Genomic DNA, 23,763 nt, shown 5'->3' with positions numbered 1-23,763 from the left:
CCTGGTTAGGACGCCAGTGCAATAATCGAGAATAAACTAGTATTTGGGACAATTCCAGGTAAGGGTGGGACTTCAGCCAAGAACACAGAAGAGCGGTGGTCTAGGACCGACCCCTGGGCAGGCCAATCTCCCAAGGAGAACAGAGAGGGTGTGGCCAAGGAGGGGACATGAAGTCAGCAAGAAACACAGGACACGGCAAGGTCAAGGGACAGAAGAAGCCAGAGTTCATCACTGGAGGCCTGGATAAAGGCAGTCACAGTGCTGTTGATGAGCCTGGGGCAACAGTCTACCTGGATGGGGCTTGAGAGGGCATGGGACACAAGCACATACAGGCAGCTGGCCCAGACAATGCTTCTGGAGAGTTCTGCTAGGGAAAGACCGGGTGTAGAGGGCAGGCTCATCTAATGTGAGAGAGAACAGCGCTATGTGGAAGGCTCCTCCTATGGCAGAGAAAGGGTCCACGAAGACCCTGAGAGCACAGAAAAGGGTCCCAGACAGAGGCTGAGGTGTACAGGTGTCAGGGTGGAAAGTGTGCTTCTGATGGCTCCAGTCTTCACGTGAGGTCATCTACTTCTAGGCAAGATGGTGGAACCGGAGGTCCCCACCACCAGCAACACTTCGGCATCCACCCTCGGACAACAGTGCCCAATGGGAGCTCTGGCGTCCAGGGAGGAGACTGTGAAACCTGGGTACGGTCCAAGGCTGAGCGGAGCCGTTTGAGGAGGCAGGCTCTGCATCCAGGCAGCTGACTTGCCAGAGGCCCCAGCTACAGACCCAGAAATGCTCTGCCCCTTGAGGATTCCACCACACCGTTTGGCTTGGGCCTGTCACCAGCATCATTGCTAAGGCCCCAGGAGGAGCCTGGCCCACCTGAGTCCTGGGTAATCAGCACAAACACCTCGGTCCTGGCTGTGGGCCCCAAAGTGGCCCAGCTCCAGCCCCCCCAGGCTGCAGTCCAGGAGTCCCTAGAGCAAGCCCAACACAGTCAGACTGTAAGTACCACAAGGGCACCAGAAGTGGGCTCCTGCCACTCTCCACCACAGTCCTTGAGCAGGCCTGCTGGCCAAGGTCCCCCATGGAAAACACCCACAGTCAGTGCCTCTGGAGACAGGCCAGCCGACCCAACCTCAGGCTGAGAGCAGGTTCTGAAACAAGCCTGTGACTTGGCTTCAGCCCCTCCCAGCAGCCCACAAGCAGCTGTGCCCGCCCAGAGACCCAGCAGGAGACACAGCCGTCCCTGTCCCCAGAGCTCCCAGGGACCACACAAGATCCACAGCCAGATTCCAATGTAAAGGAGACATACAAATGGCCTGACAAAGGGTCCAAAATCATCTTTTAAAGAAACTCAATGAGGGGCACCTGGGTGGCTCAGTCAGCTAAGTGGCCGACCCTTGATTTCGGCTCAGGTCATGACCTCACAGTTCGTGAGTTTGAGCCCCGCGTCCGGCTCCAACTGATGGTGTGGAGCATGCTTGAGATATTCATTCATATTCTCTCTCTCTCTCTCTCTCTCTCTCTCTCCCCTCTCCCCTCTCTCCACGTGCACGCTCTCCCTGACTCTCAAAATAAATAAATAAAATAAAACAAAGAAATTCAGTGAAATCCAAGAGAACACAGACAACAGAATCAGGAAAATGATGCAAAAACAAAATAAGTTTAGTAAGGAAGAAGAAACCATACAAAAGAACTAAACAGGGGTGCCTGGGTGGCTCAGTTGGTTGAGCGTCCAACTCTTGATATCGGCTCAGGTCATCATGCCAGGGTCGCAGGATCAAGCCCCACATTCAGCCCCCTGTGCTGAGGCTGTTTGAGATTCATATTCACCGCCCCCCCCCCCCCCCGCCTGCTGGTGTTCTCTGTTTAAAATAAAACAAACAAATAAACAAAAACAAAAACCAAACAGAAACCCTGGAGCTAAAGGACACATGGACAGACCTGAGAACAGAGTCAGACATGCAGAGAAACTTGGCAGATGTGAGATGGGTCATGTGACATTAGCCAGTTAGAGGAGCAAAAAGAAAAAAAAAGAAAAGAAAAACAGTGAGGAAGTCTATGTGAGTACTGGGACACCATCTGCTGGGATTCTGTGCACTAGCATAAACTGTCTGAAAAAAAAAACAAGAAAACAAACCCATTCATAACTGCATCGAAAAGAATAAAATACCTAGGAATAAACTCAACCAAGGGGTGACAGACCTGTACCCTGAAAACTTTAAGACACTGATAAAAGAAAACTGAGCAAGACACAAATACATGGAAAGATACACCATGCCTGTGGATTGCAAGAATATGGTTAGAATGTCCACACCACTCAAAGCAATCTACAGATTCCATGCAGCCCCGACCAAAATTCCAACGGCATTTTTCAGAGCTAGAACAAACAATCCTAAAACTCATATGAAACCACAGAGACCCTGCACAGCCAAAGCAATCTCAAGCAAGAACAAAGGGGGCACAAATGCTCCCTGATTTCAAATTATATTACAAAGCCAAGTGATCAAAACAGATTGGTATTGAAATAAAAAGACACACAGATCAGTGAACAGAATAGAGTCCAGAAATAAACCCACACATATACAATTCAACTGATTTTCAACAAGACTGACAAGAATACTTACTGGGGAAAAGGTGTGTCTTCACTGAACGGTGCTGGGAAAATGAGGCAGCCACATGCAAAAGAATGAAACCGAACCTTGATCTTACAATACATACAAAAATCAACTCAAAACAGACTGAAGACTTAAATGTAAGACCTAAAACTACAGAACTCCTACAAGAAAACGTAAGGAAAAAACCCCTTGAGATGAGGCTGGGCAATAATTTTTTTGGTCTTGCAAAACCATGCAAGTGGGACCACATCACACTAAAAGCTTCTGCTCAGCAAAGGACACCATCCACACAATGAAAAGGCAGCCTACAGAATGGGAGAAGATATTTATGGGATCTAGACCTCTTTGATAAGGGGTTAATATCCACAACATGTAAGAAATTCATTCACAATAGCAAAACAAAACAAAAATTTCATTAACAGTGGGCAAAGGACCTAAATAGACATTTTTCCAAAGAAGATGTACAGATGGCCAACAGTCCATTAAAAGATGCTCAACATCACTAACCATTAGGGAAATGCAGATCAAAACCACCATGAGACAACATCTCACACCCACCAGGATGGCTAGTATCAACAAACCAAGATAACAAGTGTTGGCAAAAACGTGGAGAACAGGAACTCCTGTGCGCTGCTGGTGGGAATGTAAACTGGCACGGCCACTGGGGAAGACAGTGTGGAGGCTCCTCACCAAATTAAAAATAGAAGTAAGTACCATATGACCCAGTAATGCCACTGCTGGATGCATATCCAAAGGAAATGAAATCAGTATCCGGTAGAAACAGCTACACTCTCATGTTCGTGCAACGTTACTCACAGTGGCCAAGACAAGGAAACAACCCAAGGGCCTGTCGACAAATGAATAAATAAATATGGGACGTATACAAACACTGGGATATTACTCAACCATAAAAAAGGAGGCATCCTGCTATCCGCGACAACATGAACGGTGAGGCGCTATGCTAAGTGATACAGTCAGGTACAGAAAGGAAAAAAACTACATGACGTCACTTGTATGTGGACTCTACCTGAGGGTAGACCCACGGTTACCACGGGCTGGAGAGTGGGGGAAATGGGGAGATGTTGGTCACAGGATGCAGACTTTCATTATCAGACGAATTCAAGTTCTGTGGATCTAAGGGACAGCGCGGTGACTACAGTCGACAATCCTGTACTGTACACCTGAAACTGGCTAAGAGGGTAGACCTTAAGTGTGAACACACCAGAACAAAACAACTACGTGAGGTAATGGATATGTTAATTAATTAGCTTGACTGTACTAATCATTTCACAGTGAATACGTAATATCAAATGACCAATGCGGTATATTTTAAATATATTCAATTTTTACTTGTCAATTAAACCTCAATAAACCTAGAAAAACCGTAACCTCACCCCGCCATTTCCTTACATTGTTTCCTTACACTTCTCTTTTCTATTGTGGTTACCATCCTCCCACATGCCCTATCACGAACTTATTATGTGGGTTACTTGTCTGTCTCTGTCAAACAGATATAAGCTCAAGTAAAGCAAGGGCTCTCACTAGTCACATCACTGATGGATCCCAAGTAAATGTGGCACATGGTAAGTTCTGAATAAATACTTTCTGAATGGAAAACGAAAACAGTAAACAAGTTTTCCACATGCAGGAACATCGGCCCCTAAGAGAAAGGAGACGTACGACTTTCCGAGGCCCAGGCTCAGGAAGTGAGAAGCCAGACAGAACTCAGTGGGCATGCTGCGTTAAGGGGCACAGAAGAGGGTGCCAGGACAGGGGGCACAGGGAGGGGCCCGCTCAAGTAGGCAGCCGTGTCACGGCAGCGGTGTGATGGGAGTCCCTGAGACCGGGACGAGCCCCCTGGAAGGTCGAGTAGCAGCACGCAGACCTCTCTCCCCACGGGGCTGGAGACGTGCCTGCCGCCCCCACTGGACCAGGGTGCCTCCCGCTCACAGAGCATGGGGTCCTGCCTCAGGGGTGGGAAGGAACCGGCCCGACTAAGCTCCACTCCGCTCAGGCCTAACAAATCTTTGAGCAAGCTGTAAAAGTATCAAACATTTCCAAGTAACTTAGATGTACGTTGGAACGATGACCAAAATACTTAAAGAAATACAAAACCATTAAGCGCCCAACCAAGACAAATTCAATCCAACCAAAACTCACCACAAATGTGAAGCAGGAAAATAGGACTCGTTATTAACAGCAACCTGTCCAGAACTAACACAGATGTTAACATGAATTGACAAAGACATTATAATGGCTAGCTTCCACGTGCATAAAAAGTTAGGTAGAAATGTGAAAATATTTAAAAGACGCACAAGACTTCTACAAGTGAAAACGACAATGTCTGATATTAGATATAACGGAAACTTTCCAAAATGAAACTGAGAAATAAGAGTTTTTAAAAAGGACCCAGGACTGGTGAGCTCTGGGACAACTTCAAGAGTCTTATACAGGAAAAACCAGAGATCGTGAAAGAAAAGACCGGGATGGGGGTGGGAGTCACAGATAGAGGAGCATCATTTGAAGAAATTACGGCCAAAATTTTTCCAACTTGGATGAAAATATTTATAAACAGATTCAAGAAACTCAATGAACACCTACCATAAGAAACATAAAGGCTGCTTTTAAGATACATCATAATTAAATCCCCAAAACCACTGACAGAGAAAAACAGCTTGAGGGGCGCCTGGGTGGCTCAGTCAGTTAAGCATCTGATGTCGGCTCAGATCATGATCTCACAGTTCATGGGTTCGAGCCCATGTTGGGCTCTGTGCTGACAGCTCAGAGCCTGGAGCCTGCTTCGGATTCTGTCTCCCCCTCTCTGTGCCCCTCTCCCGCTCGTGCTCTCTCACTCTCTCAAAAAATGAATAAACGTTAAAAAAAAGAGAGAGAAAAACAGCTTGAAACAGAAGTCTGTGTGAAGTGCTGACAAAAAAATCTGACAGAGAATTCTACACGAAGCAAAAGCAAATGTAAAACAGAGATGGTTTCAGAGACACCAAAGCTGAAACAACCCATCACAGCAGATCTGCACTATGAGAGAAGCACTGGAGTCCTTGAGGTGCAACCAGGAGCATAAGCAAAAGGAAGCCTGAGGGGTTTACACAAAGGAAGGAAGACCACCAGAAGTGGCAACTACAGAACAGCCCCATTAACAACAGCAAAATACACATTCTTCTCAAGAAAAAAGGGAATGCGTACTAAGATGGCCCATATTATGGGCCATGGTACAAATCTTAATAAATTTAAAGGGATTCAAGTCATTTATGTCCCACAACTATAAGGAGAATAAATTAGAAGCCAATAAAAGAAAGTTCCCTGGGAAATCCCCAAATATTTAGAAACTAAATATCAGACTTCTAAATTACCCATGAATTAAAACAAAAAAAAGAAAGAAAGAAATCAGAAATCATTTTGAACTGAATTTATTTATTTTTTTGTAAAAAAAATTTTTTTTGACGTTTCTTTATTTTTGAGAGAGACACAGTGTGGGCAGGGCAGGGGCAGAGAGAAAGGGAGACAGAATCCGGAGCAGGCACCAGGCTCTGAGCAAGCTGTCAGCACTGAGCCCGACACGGTGCTCGAACCCACAAACCACGAGATTGTGACCTGAGCCAAAGTTGGATGCTTAACGAACTGAGCCACCCTGGCGCCCCTGAACTGAATTTAAACACACACACACACACACACACACACACACACACACACACACAAATATACCAGAATACACAGAGATTGTGCTAATAAACGAGTATTTAGGAGATTTATAGAAATAAGTGGCCACCTCAGAAAAGAAATGCCTCCCATCAATGAGCTCAGCTTCCATTATAAGACACTAGAAATAAAAATTAAACCCAAGTAATGAAGAGAAAGTAGATTATAAATATCAGAAAAAAAAATGAAACAGGAAGGAGAAAAACGATGCAGAAAAAATCAATGAAACCAACTACCACTTCTTTCAGAAGATCAACAAAATTGACAAACCTCTACACAGATTCATGAGAGGGGGGGAAAAATAGCTATGAATTACCAGTAATAGTAAGAATGATGCAGCACAGCTACAGATCCTACAGATGATAAAAGAATAAACAGAGTTTTATGAGCAATTCTACACGGTAGAGTTGACACTTTAGATGAAGTGGACCAAATCTCTCTTTGTGAGACACAAGTAACCAAAGCTATCTCAAGAAGAAATGGACAACCTGAGTAGGCCTACATAAAAAACCAAACTGGGGAGGGCACCAGGGCGGCTCAGTTGGTTAAGCACCAACTCTTGATTTCAGCTCAGGTCGTGATCTCGTGGTTTGTAAGTTTTGAGCCCCACATTGGGCCCCATACTGACAGCATGGAGCCTGCTTGGGATTCTCCCTCTCCCTCTCTCCGCTCCTCCCCTGCTCATGCTCTCTCTCTCTCTCTCTCTCTCTCAAAAAAAAAAAAAAAAAAAAAAAAAGGTAGCTGAAAACTTTCCTTCAAACAAAACTCTTAGGCCTGAAGGGCTTCACTTCCTTCATTTCTTCATCTAAAAAAGAAACAATGGCCTCTTCAAAAAAAATTAACAGAGGAAATACACGGAAAACTATAGACCAACATCCCTCATGAACACAGATATGAATACTTTAAACAAAATTCTGGCCAATCTAATCCAACAACTAATCAAAAGTGTATTACACCATGACCCAGTGAAGCTTATCCCAGCAATATAAAGTGGATTATATACAAAGTCAATCAATGTAATTCATCGAACGCACTAAAAGAAAAAAAGTATGATTATCACCACAGATGGAGAAAAAAGGCATGATAAATGCCAAAAACCACTCCCGATAAAAACTCTCAGCAAATCCTAACAGAAGGGCACCTCACGAACCTGATAAAGGTCATATACACAAAACCACACTAACATTACACTTACTGGTGAAATGGCACGTTTCACCCCTACTATCAGTCAGAGGTTTGCGCTCATGATCTGTTCACCTTTGTAATGAAGGCTGTAGCCAGGGCAATCAGGCAAGATAAAGAAATATAAGGCACCATATTGGATAGGAAATAAAACTGAATGTTTTTAACAAATAACACGACTGTCCATGTAGAATATACAATGGAATCCACAAAAAGTTCCTACAACTAGGAAGTGAGCTTAACACATTTCCAGAGTGTATCAATTCACAAAAATTAATTATATTTCTAACTGGTATAAAAATTCCAAATTAAATTTTTTTAAAAAATCTCTTACGATAGCACCCCCGCCCCCCAAAAAATGAAATACGGATAAACTGGACGAAAGATAGGAAAGACCAGTACACTGAAAAGTAAAAATGTAGCCAAGAAAAATTACAGAAGACCTAACTAAGTGGGGAAGTATAACAGCTCATGTGCACTGCACTGAGACGTCAAGTTTCTCCAAGTGTCCTACAGATTCAGTGCAATCCCAATGAGCATCTCAGCATTCTGAAGACATTGACCAGCTCAGCCTAACCTGTATGGACATAAAAAGGAACTAGAATAGTTCAAATAATTCTGAAAAAGAAAGCTAACACCACCTGTTTGTAAGAATTATTTACAGTAATCAAAACAGTGGACACTATTGTGAAAACAGACTTAACAGATGGAACAGAAGAGTGCCCAGAGATGAACCCACACGTAGGGACAAATGATCCTGACGACAGCCACAGACAGCCCAGGGGAGAAGGGGGTCTTTCCGGCAAACGGTGCTCTAACAGCTGCACACCCACACGTGAGGGAAAGAAACAACTCTGTTGTCTACCTCACACCATATACAACAACTGACTTAAAATGAGCCACAGACCCCAAAAATGTGAAACTTAAAACTACACAACTCCTGGGGAGACACCTTTGTGACTTTGGATTCAGCTTAGATTTCTTAGATACAAAACCAAGAGCAAGACCATAAAAGAAAAAAGACCTGATAAACTACACTAGAGACCAAATTTAAAACTTCTGCTCTTCAAAAGACACCGTTGGGAGAACAAAAGACAAGCCACAGACTGAGAGAATGTTTTCGCAAATTATACACCCGATAAGGACTTGTATCCAAAATGTATAAAGAACTCCCAAAAGGCAGTAGTAAAACCGAATAACGAGAGACAACTTGAACAGACCCTTCACCAAAACAGGCATACGTAGAAGATGTTTGACACCATTGGTCATTAGGAAATGCAAACTAAAACTAAAATAAGATTCAACTACCTACCTTCTGAATGACTAAACTTAACAAGACTGACCACACGCCGCATCGGGGAGCATGTGGAGCAGCTGTGATCTGCCGTGAGCACGACTGTGGACGAGCACTCAGAGGGCCACTATGGACCACAGCCCTACCATCTTTCCGGAAGACAAACCTACCAGGTGACCCATCTGTTCCATTCTTGCGTATCTACCCAAGAGAAATGAAAACATCTGTCCACACAAAGCCTTGTGTTAGCAACGTTCATAGGAGGTTTATTGGTAATAGCCAAAAACTGGCAACAACCCAAACATTCACCACCAGGTGAATGGAAAAACAAATGGTGGCATACAATGGAACGGAATAAATACCGCTCCGCAATAAAAGGAAATGACCGATGAATGTTACAACGTGGTTGAATCTCAAAATGAGTAAGCCAAGTAAAAGAAGCCTGACAAAAAGAACACATGATGTAAAACTCTATTTACGTAAAGTTCTAGAAAGTGCCAAGAGTGACAGAAAGCAGATCAGTGGTTGCCTGGGGCAAAGAGAGGACACAGGAAGCTTTCAGTGGTGACGGATATTTTCATGATCTTGATGGTTTTACAGGTGTATACACATCTTACCGAATCTGGTAGAGAAATCAGTGTGCAGTGGAAGAGTCAGCGAATCAACTCAATAGTGCACCCAACACTGTGCTCCAAACTAGGGAAAATAAAACTTACAGACAAGCTGGGATGCACTCTAAACACGTGATGTTTATCGTACATCAATTATGCTTCATTAATGCCCTACACCCCCAAAAGCAAAGAGGAGGAAAGGGCTGGGGTCTATGGAGAACAGAAGGTGTAAAACAGCCGTCCAGGGGTTCCACCGCACCGTAGCCTTGGCCACGCCAAGGGCTAGCCGGGAGTCTGTGACCCCGAACTGACGATGAGAGCATTCCACGTGCTACCCATTTTGTTCAGCCACCTGCACCCACCTGCTCAGGGGTCAGCACGTGGCAGGCAGAGAGCTGATGCAAGGAAGTAACCGAGGAGACGCTCTGGGTGCTGCAGGCGGAGCCAGATCACAGCGGGGGCCACCAGCAACAAGTGCGAGCAGCCACAGTGCAGGCGCGGTGTGCCCGGGGCTCACCCTCCCCCGGAAAAATACACACACACACACGCGCGCGCGCGCGCGCGCTGCTGGACTACAGAAGTCTGATAAGCAAGACGTGCAATGAGTTGTGTTAACAGATGGCCTCCCGGTAAGAATGCGGCAGCGGTGCCGAGGGAAGGGGGCCCTTCTCTAGCTCAGGTGTAGCTCCAGACAGTCAGCCGGGACACCAGATGCACTCACGGTGCGGTGCGTCTGCTCCGATCCACCAGATTCCCAGTAAATAATCTAGGGGACTTATTTCTCCCACTCTGGTGGCCCCATCCAATGGTTAGTGAGGAGAGAGTGGCCTGCCCCACAGTCTGCTGGCACTGTGAACTGTGAGTCGTCTCTTAGATGACAGTGGAATCAAAATTGGAGGTGAGCCATCCATGCCCCATCACCCCTGGGTACTTCTACACTGGCCACATCCTGGCCCCAAAGAGAACTGCTCTGTTCCTTCTTCTGAAAACAGCCTTCAATACTCCCTTCCGTGGAAAACCAACTTCCTTTGGGGCTGACTCTCTATTTCTTTTAAATTTTTTTTTTTTCAACGTTTTTTATTTATTTTTGGGACAGAGAGAGACAGAGCATGAACAGGGGAGGGGCAGAGAGAGAGGGAGACACAGAATCGGAAACAGGCTCCAGGCTCCGAGCCATCAGCCCAGAGCCTGACGCGGGGCTCGAACTCACGGACCGCGAGATCGTGACCTGGCTGAAGTCGGACGCTTAACCGACTGCGCCACCCAGGCGCCCCAGGGGCTGACTCTCTATTTCAATACTCACGTTCCTTTTCTGTACTTCTACCAACACCCGGACCTATGGCCCATCTTCTGCTTCTCCTGATTAAACCAGACCCACCTTTCAGGAACTGCTCAGATCTTAAATGCCTTGTGGCACCTTGCCAACCAGAACTCATCTCTGTATCCAGATAAGAGGGAGTTCAAAGTAGAATCAAAGGAAGCAGTGAAAAGCAACAACGTTTAGAGGAAGATTTAAGAAGCTAAATTTTAAAAAGCAACATAAAACAGTCCTCAGTGTACATAAAAATGAATTCACGAAAGAGCTTTACCAGTCTCGTTGTTTTCCGGCGGAGATTCATACTCTGAGCGGTCCAGAGCCGACGTGCTCACAGCTGGTCGGTCCGGCTCCTGCAAATCCGACAGCGCCACACTCTCATGACCTTTGTCACCATCACCATTGGCATCCAATCCTGGAATTAGGAATATTACCCCAAAGGGCAGGATTAGAAGAATAAATTTCTCTTAAAACAAAACAAGCAAAACAAAGGCTTAACAGTTGCAGTTACTTGAGTTTTTTTTAACTTGATTGTGACAGATCTCTTGGCTCTTAAATACAGTAACAAACCAGGACACAAATCTTAATTGGTAATTTCTTAAAGACGGGTTAAATGGGAACAAAGACCAAGCCTTGAGGGCAAAGGCCCTCCTCAGCACCAGCAGGCTCCAGACTCACCCTCCTGGCCGCAGGCTGTGCAAGGCCCAGCCGGCTCCTCCCAGTTTGCACTCACACCGCCATCCGCCGCACTGCCCGCTTCCAAACGCAGCACGGGGGTCCCCCACACTTTAGCATTAGGGTTTAGCTCTGAAACCTTGGCTGTCGGTACCTAGGGGAAAATGCAACATATACATTTGTATCCCAATTCTAAACAAACACAATTTTACTCATTAATTTAGAGCTGAAATGCCTCTACATGAGAGAATTACACGTGCAAAGTAACAAAAGTTGATGCACTGAGCTGGGCCTCATTCACCATCAGGTTCCTCATTTCCTACTAAGTGCAGGCTCTCGAGAAACTACAAATGAAAGACGAGGTCCCCAACTTCATGAAGATTCAATAAATAACTGGGGATCCAACTGTCATCTCTGTTCTAGACAACCCAACACAATTCACAGATTTACAGAGACGAACAGAATGTAGATGGATAAAGTTCATACGTCACAGACCTCACTACCGTCCCTCGGCATTTACATGTTTTCGGTCTGTTTTTTCTTTTGTCTTAACCCCTGCCCATCTCTCTCCTAGTCCAATGCCGCTGTAAAGCCTGGGTGCCGAGCAGACTCTCCACCGTGCAAGCACACACATCCAGCTTTCCCACATTACTGTATTCAAGCCACCAAACTGGCCCCCTGAGCTCGTGTACACACTGCATGCTCTCTAAGGTCCTACCACTAACCCAGGTCTCCCCCGCCGGTGGCACCCGAGCAGCTAACTGCACCGAGCGTTCCCAACACAGACCCACGTGGTCCTAGGAGCGCGGCGCCCGGAGGCAACACACTCGCAGCCACTGCGGTGCTCCTCTTGCTACAACACGTCTGTCTGGCCCACGAGCCCACATAAACTCCTGTATGTCCCTTTGGTTGGCCACTGTATCGCTCATATCTGGCAGCCCTGACCTCAGGACAGACATGCCTGAGAAATACGCTGAGGAACGAATGTGTCATACGCAACAACACACAATTTGCATGTTCCACTATCCAAGGAATTGTGCAAAGTCTTAGGCCACAACTGAAGGGAAACCTATCCTTATGTCATTTACTACTCCTTAAGCAGTAGAAGCTCAAATCCAAATCAAGTGCTAGGAACTTAGCACAACTTTAAGCAGTTAACCAGTATTCAAGCGATCCTCTTGAGTGACAAGGGACGAAAGAATGGAGACGTGTGATCAGGAGCAGATGACAGGAAGACTACCTCTGAGTCTGCTAGATGCCAGGTGCACTCTATGCACCTTCCTGGGCTTCATCGCGACAACCCTGACGGTCTCACAAGTAGGAGACCAAGGCAGACAGAGGTGAAGCAACCTGCTCACAAAGAGAGTAAGCAGAAGACCGTCCTAACCCCGGCAAAAACAGAACACTGTCAAGAGTTTATTACCGTCTTGTAATTCACATGAAGAACAGCCTGCCCCCGTTGTATGTGAGGCGTGGGGCTTCTCCCGCGGTCACGTGGGACTCTCAGTGCCTGTCGACAACTCACGCTTCACCTGCTTGGCTACCTGTCTTGCTTCTCCACTGAAAATTCAGGGCCAAGCAGTGGTTATTAAAACCAAACGTGAGCTGACCTTAACAGCTGCGTCCTGAGGCGACTTCACATAAATGACCAACACCACTCTTTCCGAGTAAAGCATCCACAAATCCTGATGCTCTAAAGAAACTCAACCCCCCAACGCTAGGCTCCATAAAGCAAACCTACTGATTCACACACCTGTGTGTTCTGGACAGGAGAAAGCACGGCCCCATGGATGGCCTCCCGAGTAGGGAGTGAGGGTAACTAGGATCAGAGAAGGGAAAAGGATTGGGGATAAAGTATAAAGTAGGTGACACGGTGGGGGAGGAAAGCAGCCAACCCTTCATCTCAAATTAGCACCGCCCGCTCTTCGATCGGCCGCCGAACCATCACTCGGAGCAGCCCATTGGCTTCTGAAGTGTCTGCCCCTCTGGTTCTTCCACCTGCAAACTGGACCTGGATGAGAAAGACGTGCACCTGGGCACAGAGACAAGACGGTCCGAAGAGAAGGCCCCACGTTAAATGTACTCGAACTAGGAGCCCACCCAGACACACGTCACAGCTGAAGAGCCGCTTTGGAGCAAGACACACGGACCTCACAGGAAGGGCAGGCGGCCCCAGGGTCCGCGTGGGCACCACACTGGACCCCGGCACGTGGACCCCAGCAGCTGACCGGCAAGCATGCCTGCTTTCGTAAACAATCATGTGTGTATCACTCAAAGGCCGAATTTTCTAGTGTTTTGCCTCCGCAATTCAAGAAGTGAGCAATTACTTGCATGTAACTCTTTCTGGCAAAACTCCCAAATGTGGGAATGGAAAGGAAAGAGAGAGGGTTAATGGTTAATTCCCTAAGTTGTGGAATTTATTATTTTTTTAGGCTTATTTTTAGCCTATTAATATTTTTAATAAATTATTAAATTTATTCTTATTTTCACATCATTGGCATTAACATTTGAACCACATCTATCTCCTTACTATCATCAATCATTTTTCTTGCCTAATGCAACAAAAATCACTAATAATAAACTAGTATCAAGAAGACAAGTAACAAATGTTGGCGAGGATGTGGAGAAAGGGGAACCTCATGCACTGTCGGAGGGAATGTAAACCGTGCAGCCGCCCTGGAGAACAGTCTGGAGGTTCCTCAAACAACTGAAAATAGAAACACCAAATGATCTAGCAATCCCACTTCTGGAGATTTACCCTGAGGAAAACAGAAATACTAATTTGAAGAAAATACAGGCACCCATGTTCACTGCAGTATTATTTACAGTGGCCAAGATATGGAAGCAACCCAAGTGTCTCCTGATAGATGAACAGATGAAGAGGTTGTATGTGTGTGTGTGTGTGTGTGTGTGTGTGTGTGTTGTGTACATACACAGCGTAAAGGGACTCTAACACCCTGCCATCTGTGACAACATGGATGCACACAGAGAGCATTATGCTAAGTGATATAAGTCAGACAAAGATAAATACCATATGACCTCACTCATATGTGGAATCTAAGAACAAACAAAGAGACCGAGCTCACAGAACAAACTGGTGGCTGCCAGAGGTGGGGATGGGGGTTGGGAAAATGGGTGAACTGTTTTTTGTCTCAGTTTAAATAAGCTGAATCTATAAATAAATATACGTAATATATACTTATTTATTTTATAAACAATTCTACAAATATTGTAAATTTTAAGTTATAAGTATTTTATAAATAATATATATATTGATAAATAAATACAAATGGGATTTGCTGTTAGAAATACGCCTCTCAATTATGCACGTCCAAAAAGACTGCTTTAAGGGCAAGAGTAACTTCATGTTCGTTCAATGTTTGCACTTAGTACAGACTGTCTGGAAAGACACTCAAATTAGCTGCCATTACAGCAGCTTCTATGAAGCTTCTTCCAATTGAGCAGGGCCTGCCTGGGCACTGTGGTCAGAAAGCCCTTGCAGGCGCTTCCAACTGACAGGAGACAGATTTCAGAGCCAGGTAAAGCAGCAAATTTGACCTGCCTCGTGCAGGTACCATACAAAAGTAAGAGAAAGCATAGGTTTTGAGTCTTCTATACCGTCCAAGTGCGGCCTTTCAGAAAGGACGTTAAAATTCAACGGGCAGATGTCTACCCTGCACCAGTCAGGCGGTGTGAGGAAGGACAGAGGCCGCACAGGCTCAGGTGCACACACAAAACATCCACACACAGAAGGGGGGCTGTACCAAGCTGCGACTGATGGCCAGCAGCGCTGGGTTCAGTGCTGACAAGAGCTGAGGCACAAACTCTGGCTTAAATACACTGAACAGTAAACTGAGTCACGCTCTCCAGTTTGAAAATGGTTAAGCTGATGCTACAGTAACTCATACCCTCATATGAACATTCAAATGACTGCTCATTGCTTAAAAAAAAACAACAAACTCAGTGACAGTTAAAAGCAATCAAAACAAAACGCTAGCATTTCCCAACACCATAATAAAAACTGCTAAAACATACTTACTAAATGTCCGCCTCTATTCTGCCATCCCCAAATTGCAGCGTCTTCTGCCACTGGTAGCTGATATGGGGGCTTCTCCATCCAGAACAAAGCGACCTCTAAGTCTGGCGGCTTCCTGTGCAGACACTCATCAGGCATCTGTTCCTCTTCTAAAGCGTCTTTCCCAACTGCACGAGCCCACGGACAGCCCTCTGGATAGCTGGTGCAGCCGTCAGCCAGTCCTCCGGAAAACGTCTGACTCGCAAACCCTCCCACTGGGTAACAGGTGAGTCCGCTCGAAAACTGGGAGTACCATCCCTCTGGGAAGCCCTGCAACCCTCCTCTTGCGAGACTTCCAGGTATCGTCACGGCGTCTTCTGTGAGTGACAGAACGTGGTCCCCACAGTGTGGTGCCACCATTTCTGCACCGCCACCTGGGATGGCGGGAATAACCTGTAGCGCCTGGCGAGGAGGGTCTGTGGATCTGTCCACGTGGGCAGGATCAACACCGGTCACACAGGAATATCCCTCAAGAGTCTCACCTAACTCCATTTCTCCAAAAGTCACCTGAGGGCTTCCCACAAAAGCCACTCCGCTGCTAAATCCAGGGCCATCAAACGTGGGCTCGGCACCTCTTAGCTGCAGACAGGGTGCACGCATGCTTGTCCCGCGCCTGTCGAGGCTGCCCGTCTCCCCTCCCTTACCTGCTAGTGCTGGCCTGCTTGTCCCCGACGTGCTGCTACCCAAGGTGTCAGAACCTTCCTCCGCCGACTCTGAGAAACCCTGCTCCGGTCCTGGTCCCGCATTTTCACCGCTGTTAGCAGAGTCCTTCTCTTCTACTTGTGACCTCTGCTCACCTGAACTTGAACTCTGGTGTAGAGGTGGCACAAGATCAAGAACTTCATGTCCGTGGTCCTTCACTCTGCAGGCTTCATCACTTGCTTCTCCGTGGCTGGTTCTGGCACCAGGGCGCTCTGTTCTGTCGGACCTACTATGAGCCCGTGTGTCCTGACTGGGTGCTGCCCTGCGTGCTGCTGTACTGGTGTCCCAGTTAAAGGTGGCTTTCCAGTCTGACTTTGCCTTTCCTCCGCCGTTCTCACTGGTCTCTCTGAGACTGGCTTTCAGGGACTCTCTGCCGGCACCTGCTAATCTTTGCTGGTCACTCTCTGCACTCTTCACACACATTTCATCTTCTGTTTTAAAATTCCGGCCAGTTTCACTTTCCTCTTCAGTGCAGGCGAAAACAAACGCGGAGGAGACAGAGTTACTCTTAAGACATCTGGAGCCATCAAGAGCCTTCCCATCCGGGGGCACTTCCCGCGAGCTTCTGAGGGCCGGGGCGCCCATTCTTTGGAATACTCGCTCCGTGTTTGTGTCGGGCGGTGCACCAGTTAAATCACAGATACGTGCTTCGGCCTTGCCAGGCCGGGGATCCACACGCGGGTCTACCGGATGTGAAGATCTCCGTTCAAAAGCCCTCTGTCCACGACCCTCATCTGCAAAAATGCTCATTTTATCCTTATCCCGAGAAGATGAACAACTCTCAATCTGCAAAGACAATTCTTTATCTGCAAGCTGCATGCTCCCACGTTTCAGGCTGCAGCCAGCCCATCGCTGCCTCTCGACCATCGCTGGACCCGGGGAGTGTTCTGGTCCAGGATCACCAGGTCTCTCAGGGGCTACTTCCTGGAAACTGGCATGAACGGGAAGACACTCATTTCCGAAGCTCAGGGGAGGAAAACACCTGTGTGAACTTAGGTCAACCCTACCTAGACGTATGGAGAAGAGACTGTCTGGTCTGCCAGCATCAGAGCTGAAGTAATCGTTGCCTTTTAGCAGTCTGACAGAATTATCTTCTCCTTCCTTTTCAGAGTTTACACCCCGACCTCCACGGGCTGCTACAGCCCCAGATCCCCCACTTCCTGCAAGCAAATCGGCATGTGAACCTGGCGTCGGACTCACTAGTTCCTGACTCCACTCCTCGCTCTCTTCGGGGATGGCGTGCACGCGTCCTAGCGAGCCAGTGTGTGTGTCACTACTAAACTCAGTGAGCACGCCCACTTGACGTGAGGCGCTGCTCTCGGTGTAATCGTTAGGGAACCCGGGGCAAGCATGTGCCCTTAAAGACACGGTCAGAAGTTCACGACCAGGGCGAGTACTTCCCTTAAAGGCTTCCTTCATTCCCCCCGGACCTGGCAGGCCCCACGGGGCCAGCTCTCCCCGCGGTGCGTCTAACCGCCCTGGGCCCCGCACAGCTTTCTCTGGAGGCCGGGACCCCCTGCGAGTCCCCTCTGCGGGGACAGCTGACCAACTGTCTTCTACCACAGCTGCTCCACATGCGGGGGCTCCTGGCTCGGCGGCAGCGTCCAGGCAGGCGGGATCTACGACACAAATGCTGTGAAACTCGCTCCCTCTCCAATCCCTGTGTGCCTTGTGACTGACACGCACACGGTCTTCGCCCTTCATCTCCCTACCTGCCCAGCGTGGACGGGCGGCACCACTGCCGATTTCAACGGCCACCACTCCTCTCCCCTCTGGCACCGGGTCGGGCTGGGCGGCCGGGGAAGGGCCCAGACGGCTCCAGTCGGAGGGCAGCAGGGCACCAAAAGGACACTCGTCCCCTTTGGAGCAAACACCTTCAGAGAAGCCCGGGTCGCTGACAGCGCCCGCACGGTGGGCATCCGAGACACCGTCCCGGCCCTGCTCGACAGCAACAGTTCCTGAATTCTTGTCACTCCCGCATGAGCGTCCGCACCGAGTGCGGGGTGGGGACCCCAGGGAGGAAGCAGAGCCCACCGAGCGCCCCCGCAGACCCCGCAGACCGGGCCCGTGGGGCTTCTCCCCTTCAAGGGCATCAAATAATGAGGACAGAGCTGTGCTCCTCTGGCTCTCCGGCTCTGCCTCCTCCACAGATTTCTGCAACAGGCCGGCTTTTTCCCCGTCATTGTCGCCACCGAGTTCCCTGCTGAAGCAACAACCCATGTCCGAAAGCTCGCACGCTCGCATAACACGCCCGGCCTTCTCGCAGCCTCCACAGGCGCGTCTCGGGGAGCCTGCTCTGGTTTCCGCCAGAGGCCAACACCCAGATCCCAAAATAGCCCCTTGCACGACAGTCACATGCCCCTGCCACTCAAATCCAAAATCCTAAGTGCCACAGGCCCTGCCCAGCAGCCAGCCTCCTCCATGCACTAAAACCCAAACAACACGTGGATTCCAAAGATTCAGACTCAGAAAAGCAACAAATAATTTTCACATTATTTTTCCCATTCTCATAAACTCAATTAAAAAAATGCTATAATTGTTATACGAGCCAGAACAAGGCACTTCAGACTCCTGCCTTTTCCAGTGTTTCCACATTCTCTGAATTCTGTATCAGGGGATGTGGCAGCCACAGAGGCTGGCATGCATGCTCCCCAAAGAGTGCTCTTTAGGGTGTACAGGCAGTAGAGTTGCACCTCATTCTCTGCCTCTGAGCCTGAGGTCTGTGGGCGTGGAGGAGATTCGCACAAGAGAGGCACAAGGTTGGAGCTGGAGCGGTGTCCTTAGGGATGCACGGTGCAGTGTTTTTGGTGAAAGACACACTGTCTCGGATTTGCTTTAAAACACCCCAGCAAGTAAAGAAACATATACCTACAATTTTTATAAAGCATGTGTGTGTGTGCGCATGTGCATGTGTGTGTGGAGGGAAGGAAGAGGTAGCAAAATGAGAGGGGGGAAACTGTTCAAGTTCACAATGGGCACACATGGTTCACTTAATTATTCTTACTTGCACAGAGCTCTAAACATTCTCCTTAAGAGAAAGGAAAGAGCGAGGCACCTGGGTGGCTCAATTAAGCATCTGACTCCGGTTCAGGTCTTGATCTCCCAATTCACGAATTTGAGCCTCACATCAGGCTCTCTGCTGCTAGCGCAGAGCCTGCTTCAGATCCTCTGTCTGTCCCCTTCACACCGCTCGCTCTCTCTCAAGACTAAACATTTAAAAAAGAGAGAGGGAGAAAGGAAAGAGCAAGAGAAAAAGAGGAAAAAAAGAAAACCAACACCCACCAGGCCAGGACCAGGACCAGGAAGTCCCTCAAAAGTTCCCAAAGCCCCTCCTGATTGAGGTATCTGCCCAGGTGGGAAGCTGTTTGTGTCACTACACGTGTAAGCTTTGGCAAGTAATCTGATCTCGGCCTGTTTTCCCACTTGTAAAATGGGACCAAAAGCAATACCTATTCTAAAGAGCTGCCGTGAAGACAGTAAGTAAAATACTCAGAATGGAACCCTAACGAATTCTGGCCCCAGCCCACATCTACAGTGTCCTCTTTCTCTACGATGCCATCCTCCTTACCTTCTCTCTCTCTTCCAGAGAACTCGCCCAACCAACCCCAGCATGGCCCGTCTTTCCTCGAACCATCCATCATGTCTCCCACTCCTGTTTCCCAATCTCACCGTCCTTCCCAAGGCCAGCCCTCCCAACTACGCAAGATGACCGCTCCCATCCCCACACGCCGGCCGCTCTTTATGCCTCTAGGAAAGCATTCTAACAGAAGTCTTGGTGCCTGTAACATCAGCTACCTCAAACCAGGGTCTGTGGTGGCTGATGCAACCACAAAATTTTATTATTTTTTTTTAAAGTAATCTCTACCTTCAATGTGGAGCTCGAACTCACAACCCTGAGATTAAGTGTCGCATGTTCTACCAACTGAGCCTGCCAGGCGCCCCCTAATACATTCTTCTTATTTTTTAATATTACAAATACAAAATTTTAAAGATATGCTCACGTGTGCACATAAGGTTAGTAGCACACTGGCACTGTGTGACAATACTTAAATTGACCTACTCTACCAGAAAGAGAGTTGGATTTAAAATGTTACAAATTCATTCATGCCTGGTGAGAGCCAAGTAACTCCAGGTATGCCCCAGACACCAACTGGCAAAAGCTATGGGAAAGTCGTTCGCACGGCATTCAGCAGCTCAGGCTGTGGTAAATTCAAAGGAACCCTGGGTAAGCAGACCACAAGTACCTGGTGAAGCAGCTTTAGTTCCAGCAAAACATCACTTGCCACACTAAATGAACATCATAAATTTGCATTTTACTGGTTTGGGCAATTAAGTTTTATATTTGGTAAAAATTACATGCATTAAGAGTTTATCAATAGTTCTATATATTATTAGAAAAACCATTGAACAACAACCTAGAAAAAATTCTCATTTAAAAGGTTACAAAAAGTCAAGCAAAATGGTGAACTAAGAATCTCAAAGCTTCTAAACTCCCCTACAGAAATATCAAGAAAACAACCAGAAGCTTCTAAACCAACTCTATAGGGAGCTCTGAAAAAAAATCACAGGTTTATGGCAACTAAGCAAACACACAGAAAGAAAAAACTCTCCATGGGGCGTCTGGGTGCTCAGTCGGTTAAACGTCCTACTCCGGATCTCAGGGTCATGAGTTCAAGCTCTGCACTGAACAAGGAAGAAGGAAGGAAGGAAGGAAGGAAGGAAGGAAGGAAGGAAGGAAGGAAGGAAGGAAGGAAGGAAGGAGAAAAAGAGAGAGAGAGAGAGAGAGAGAGAGAGAGAGAGAGAGAGAGAGAGAGAAAATGCTCTCCTCCACATGGTAGGCATTTCTGTGGCATGGTGTGGTCTTGGTCTAGGGGGCTCCAGACCCCACCCCGCCGGAACTCTGCAGAGGGAACAGAGTAAAACCTTATCTGCAAATTAGTGTGTACATGTGTTCAATCCTAGCTGGAGTTTTCCCTGTCTCACATAACTCAGAACACAAATGGGAAGTGGCAGGCAATGCTCATAAAAGCTGTAAGGCAGCTTCAAAATCACACCCCCCTGGGGCAAGGGGTTACCGGTGGAGACACAACCAGAAACCATGTGAAACTCAAAAAGACTAGGGTACAACTCTTTGGGAAATCAGGGCAATCAAAAGCAGCCATGTATATGGGAAATTCTGAAAGCTATGTCCAGTCAAGACATACGCTCAAAAAAAGTCCTGAGAAGACCTTAGGCTTTCACCTCAGGTTGATCCCTAGTCTCCAACCAAGCTGAACTACTCAGTGACGAACTGTCTCAGAACAGAAGCAGTATGAAGACTGGGAAGGGTAACTGTATTCTCTCTCTTGTTTTGGAGGGGGAAGAAGGTGTCTGGTCTGTTTCAGTTCATGGTATTAAAGGAAATCTGTCAAAATATTAGCTGAACACAAGTTAAAGGAACAGAGACTTCAGCGAACACATATAGTCTCTCCAAATTAGTTTGGAAAAGTCTCAAAACAATGAGACGTCATACACATTATAAATAAAATCAGGAGTGCCTGGGTGGCTCAGTCAGTTAGGCATTCGGCTTCAGCTCAGGTCATGATCTCGCAGTTCGTCGGTCTGGGCCCCACATCAGGCTCTGTGCTGACAGCTCAGAGCCTAGAATCTGCTTTGGAATCTATGTCTCTCTCTCTCTCTCTCTCTCTCTCTCTCTCTCTCTCTCTCTCTCTCTGTGTGTGTGTGTGTGTGTGTGTGTGTGTCTCACCTGCTTGTGCTGTCTCTGTCTCTCAAAAATAAACATTTAAAAATAAATAAAATCAAACACCCAATTCTCAGCAAGAACAACAAAAAATCACAAGGCATGCAAAGAAACAGGAAAACATGGCTCATTCAAAGGAACAGAATTCACTGTCCCTGAGAAAGCTCAGACAAGGGATTTATTCCACAAAGACTTTAAAACAATCATCTTGGGGTGCCTGGGTGGCTCAGTTGGTTAAGTGTTGGACTTCAGCTCAGGTCATGATCTCACAGTCAGTGAGTTTAAGCCCCATGTCGGGCGCTGTGGCTGACAGCTCAGAGCCTGGAGCCTGCTTTGTATTCTTTGCCTCCCTCTCTCTCTTTCTCAAAAATAACAAACATTAGAACATTTTTTTCAAAAAAAACAACAATCATCTTAAGGGCGCCTGGGTGGCTCAGTCAGTTGAGCATCTGATTCTTGATTTCGGCTCAGGCCATGATACCAGGGTCCTAAGATCAAGCCCCATGTTGGGCTCCACACTGCTCATGAAGCCTGCTGAAGATTCTCTCTTTCATCTCTCTCTGCCCCTCACCCACTCACACACACAAGCATGCTCTCCCACTCTCTAAATATTTAAAGCAAGCAAATAAAAACATAATCATCTTAAATATGCCCAAAGAGCTGAGGAAAAACACGGACAAGGAACTAAAGTTAACCAATAAGACAATATAGGAACAAAACAGGAGTATCAACAGAGAGAGATATATTTAAAAAAAAAAAAAAAAAAGCAAACAAATATTCTGGAGCTGAACAGTACAATCACTGAACCGAAAAATTCACTAGAGGGGTTCAACAGCAGACTTGGCAGAAGAATCAACAAATCTGAACAGGGGACAAACGGAATTATCTAAAGGAGCAAAAGAAAAAAGAGGAAATGAGTGGAGCCTAAAGGATTTATGAGACACCAACCAGAGGTCCAACACACGTACTGTGGGGGCCCCATGGTGGGGGCAAGAGAGCATTTGAAGGAACAGTGGCCAAAACTTCCCAAATTTGATGAAGTACAGGAATCTACAAATCCCAAATCTCAACAAACATAAAGCAGAATAAACCCAAAGAGACCCATACCAAGACACATTACAATCACACTGTCAAAACACAAAGAATCTTTAAAGCAGCAAGAAAAAACTCCTTGTCAAGTACAAGAGGTCCTCAATGAGAATGTTAGCCAATTTAGCACGAGAAACCTTGCAGGAAGAAAGGCAGTGGGTGATCAAGTGCGGACAGAAAACACTGTCCACTGAGAAGTCCTTATGCAGCAAAACTCCTCAAAACCGAAGAAGAAATTAAGACATTCCCAGATAAACAAAAGTTGAAGTAGTTTGTTCACAGCAGGTCTGCCCTGGAGGAAAAGCCAAAGGAGTCCTTCGGGCTGCAGTGAAAACACAGGACACAGGAACTGGAGATTCTAGAAGACGCAGAGCTCTCTGGTGAAGGAGAAACAAGAACAGGCCCAAGAGCCAGGATCACTGCCATTCTGCCTTACAGCTTCACTTTTCATTTTCTTCAGGATTAAAACTATCAATCGGTATTGTTGGGCATAGTGACAAAGATGGAATGTGTGGTACCAGTAACACAAGGGAGGGAGAGAACTTGGCAGAAGTAGTTTCCGTGCGCTATTGAGGTTAAGGAGAAATCAATTTAGACTAGACAGTTGTGACTTTTGATGTGATATGCAATCCCTATGGCAAGCAGAAAGATATATAGATGATACATATAAAGGTAAGTTTGTAGAATAAATGACTAAACTGTCAATTATGCCGTGTTGATGCTAATGAAACTTTTCAATTTAAGTAAAGTATGCCTT

The 23,763-nt window shown here is 46.9% G+C and overlaps 1 protein-coding gene across 3 annotated transcripts in view; it reads right to left on the bottom strand.

The window, feature by feature from the left end:
- The window catches only part of LARP4B (La ribonucleoprotein 4B), a 93,759-nt gene that overhangs the window by 39,709 nt on the left and 30,287 nt on the right, over positions 1-23,763 (bottom strand). For 2 of the 3 annotated variants that reach the window (XM_058682047.1, XM_058682048.1), the window contains exons 4-5: positions 11,404-11,554; positions 11,000-11,140 (exon numbers count right to left, since the gene is read on the bottom strand). In XM_058682047.1, the coding sequence (XP_058538030.1) occupies positions 11,000-11,140; positions 11,404-11,554 (292 nt within the window). Of the gene's footprint in view, positions 1-10,999; positions 11,141-11,403; positions 11,555-15,439; positions 17,109-23,763 lie in introns of all 3 variants that reach the window. The other variant, XM_058682046.1, reaches the window with a different exon arrangement.

Source organism: Neofelis nebulosa, chromosome 8 (genome assembly GCF_028018385.1).
Source record: "Neofelis nebulosa isolate mNeoNeb1 chromosome 8, mNeoNeb1.pri, whole genome shotgun sequence".
NCBI classification, from domain to species: Eukaryota; Metazoa; Chordata; class Mammalia; order Carnivora; family Felidae; genus Neofelis; species Neofelis nebulosa.
The sequence above is the reverse complement of the archived record's forward strand: the minus strand, read 5'-3'. Positions and strand labels throughout refer to the sequence as shown.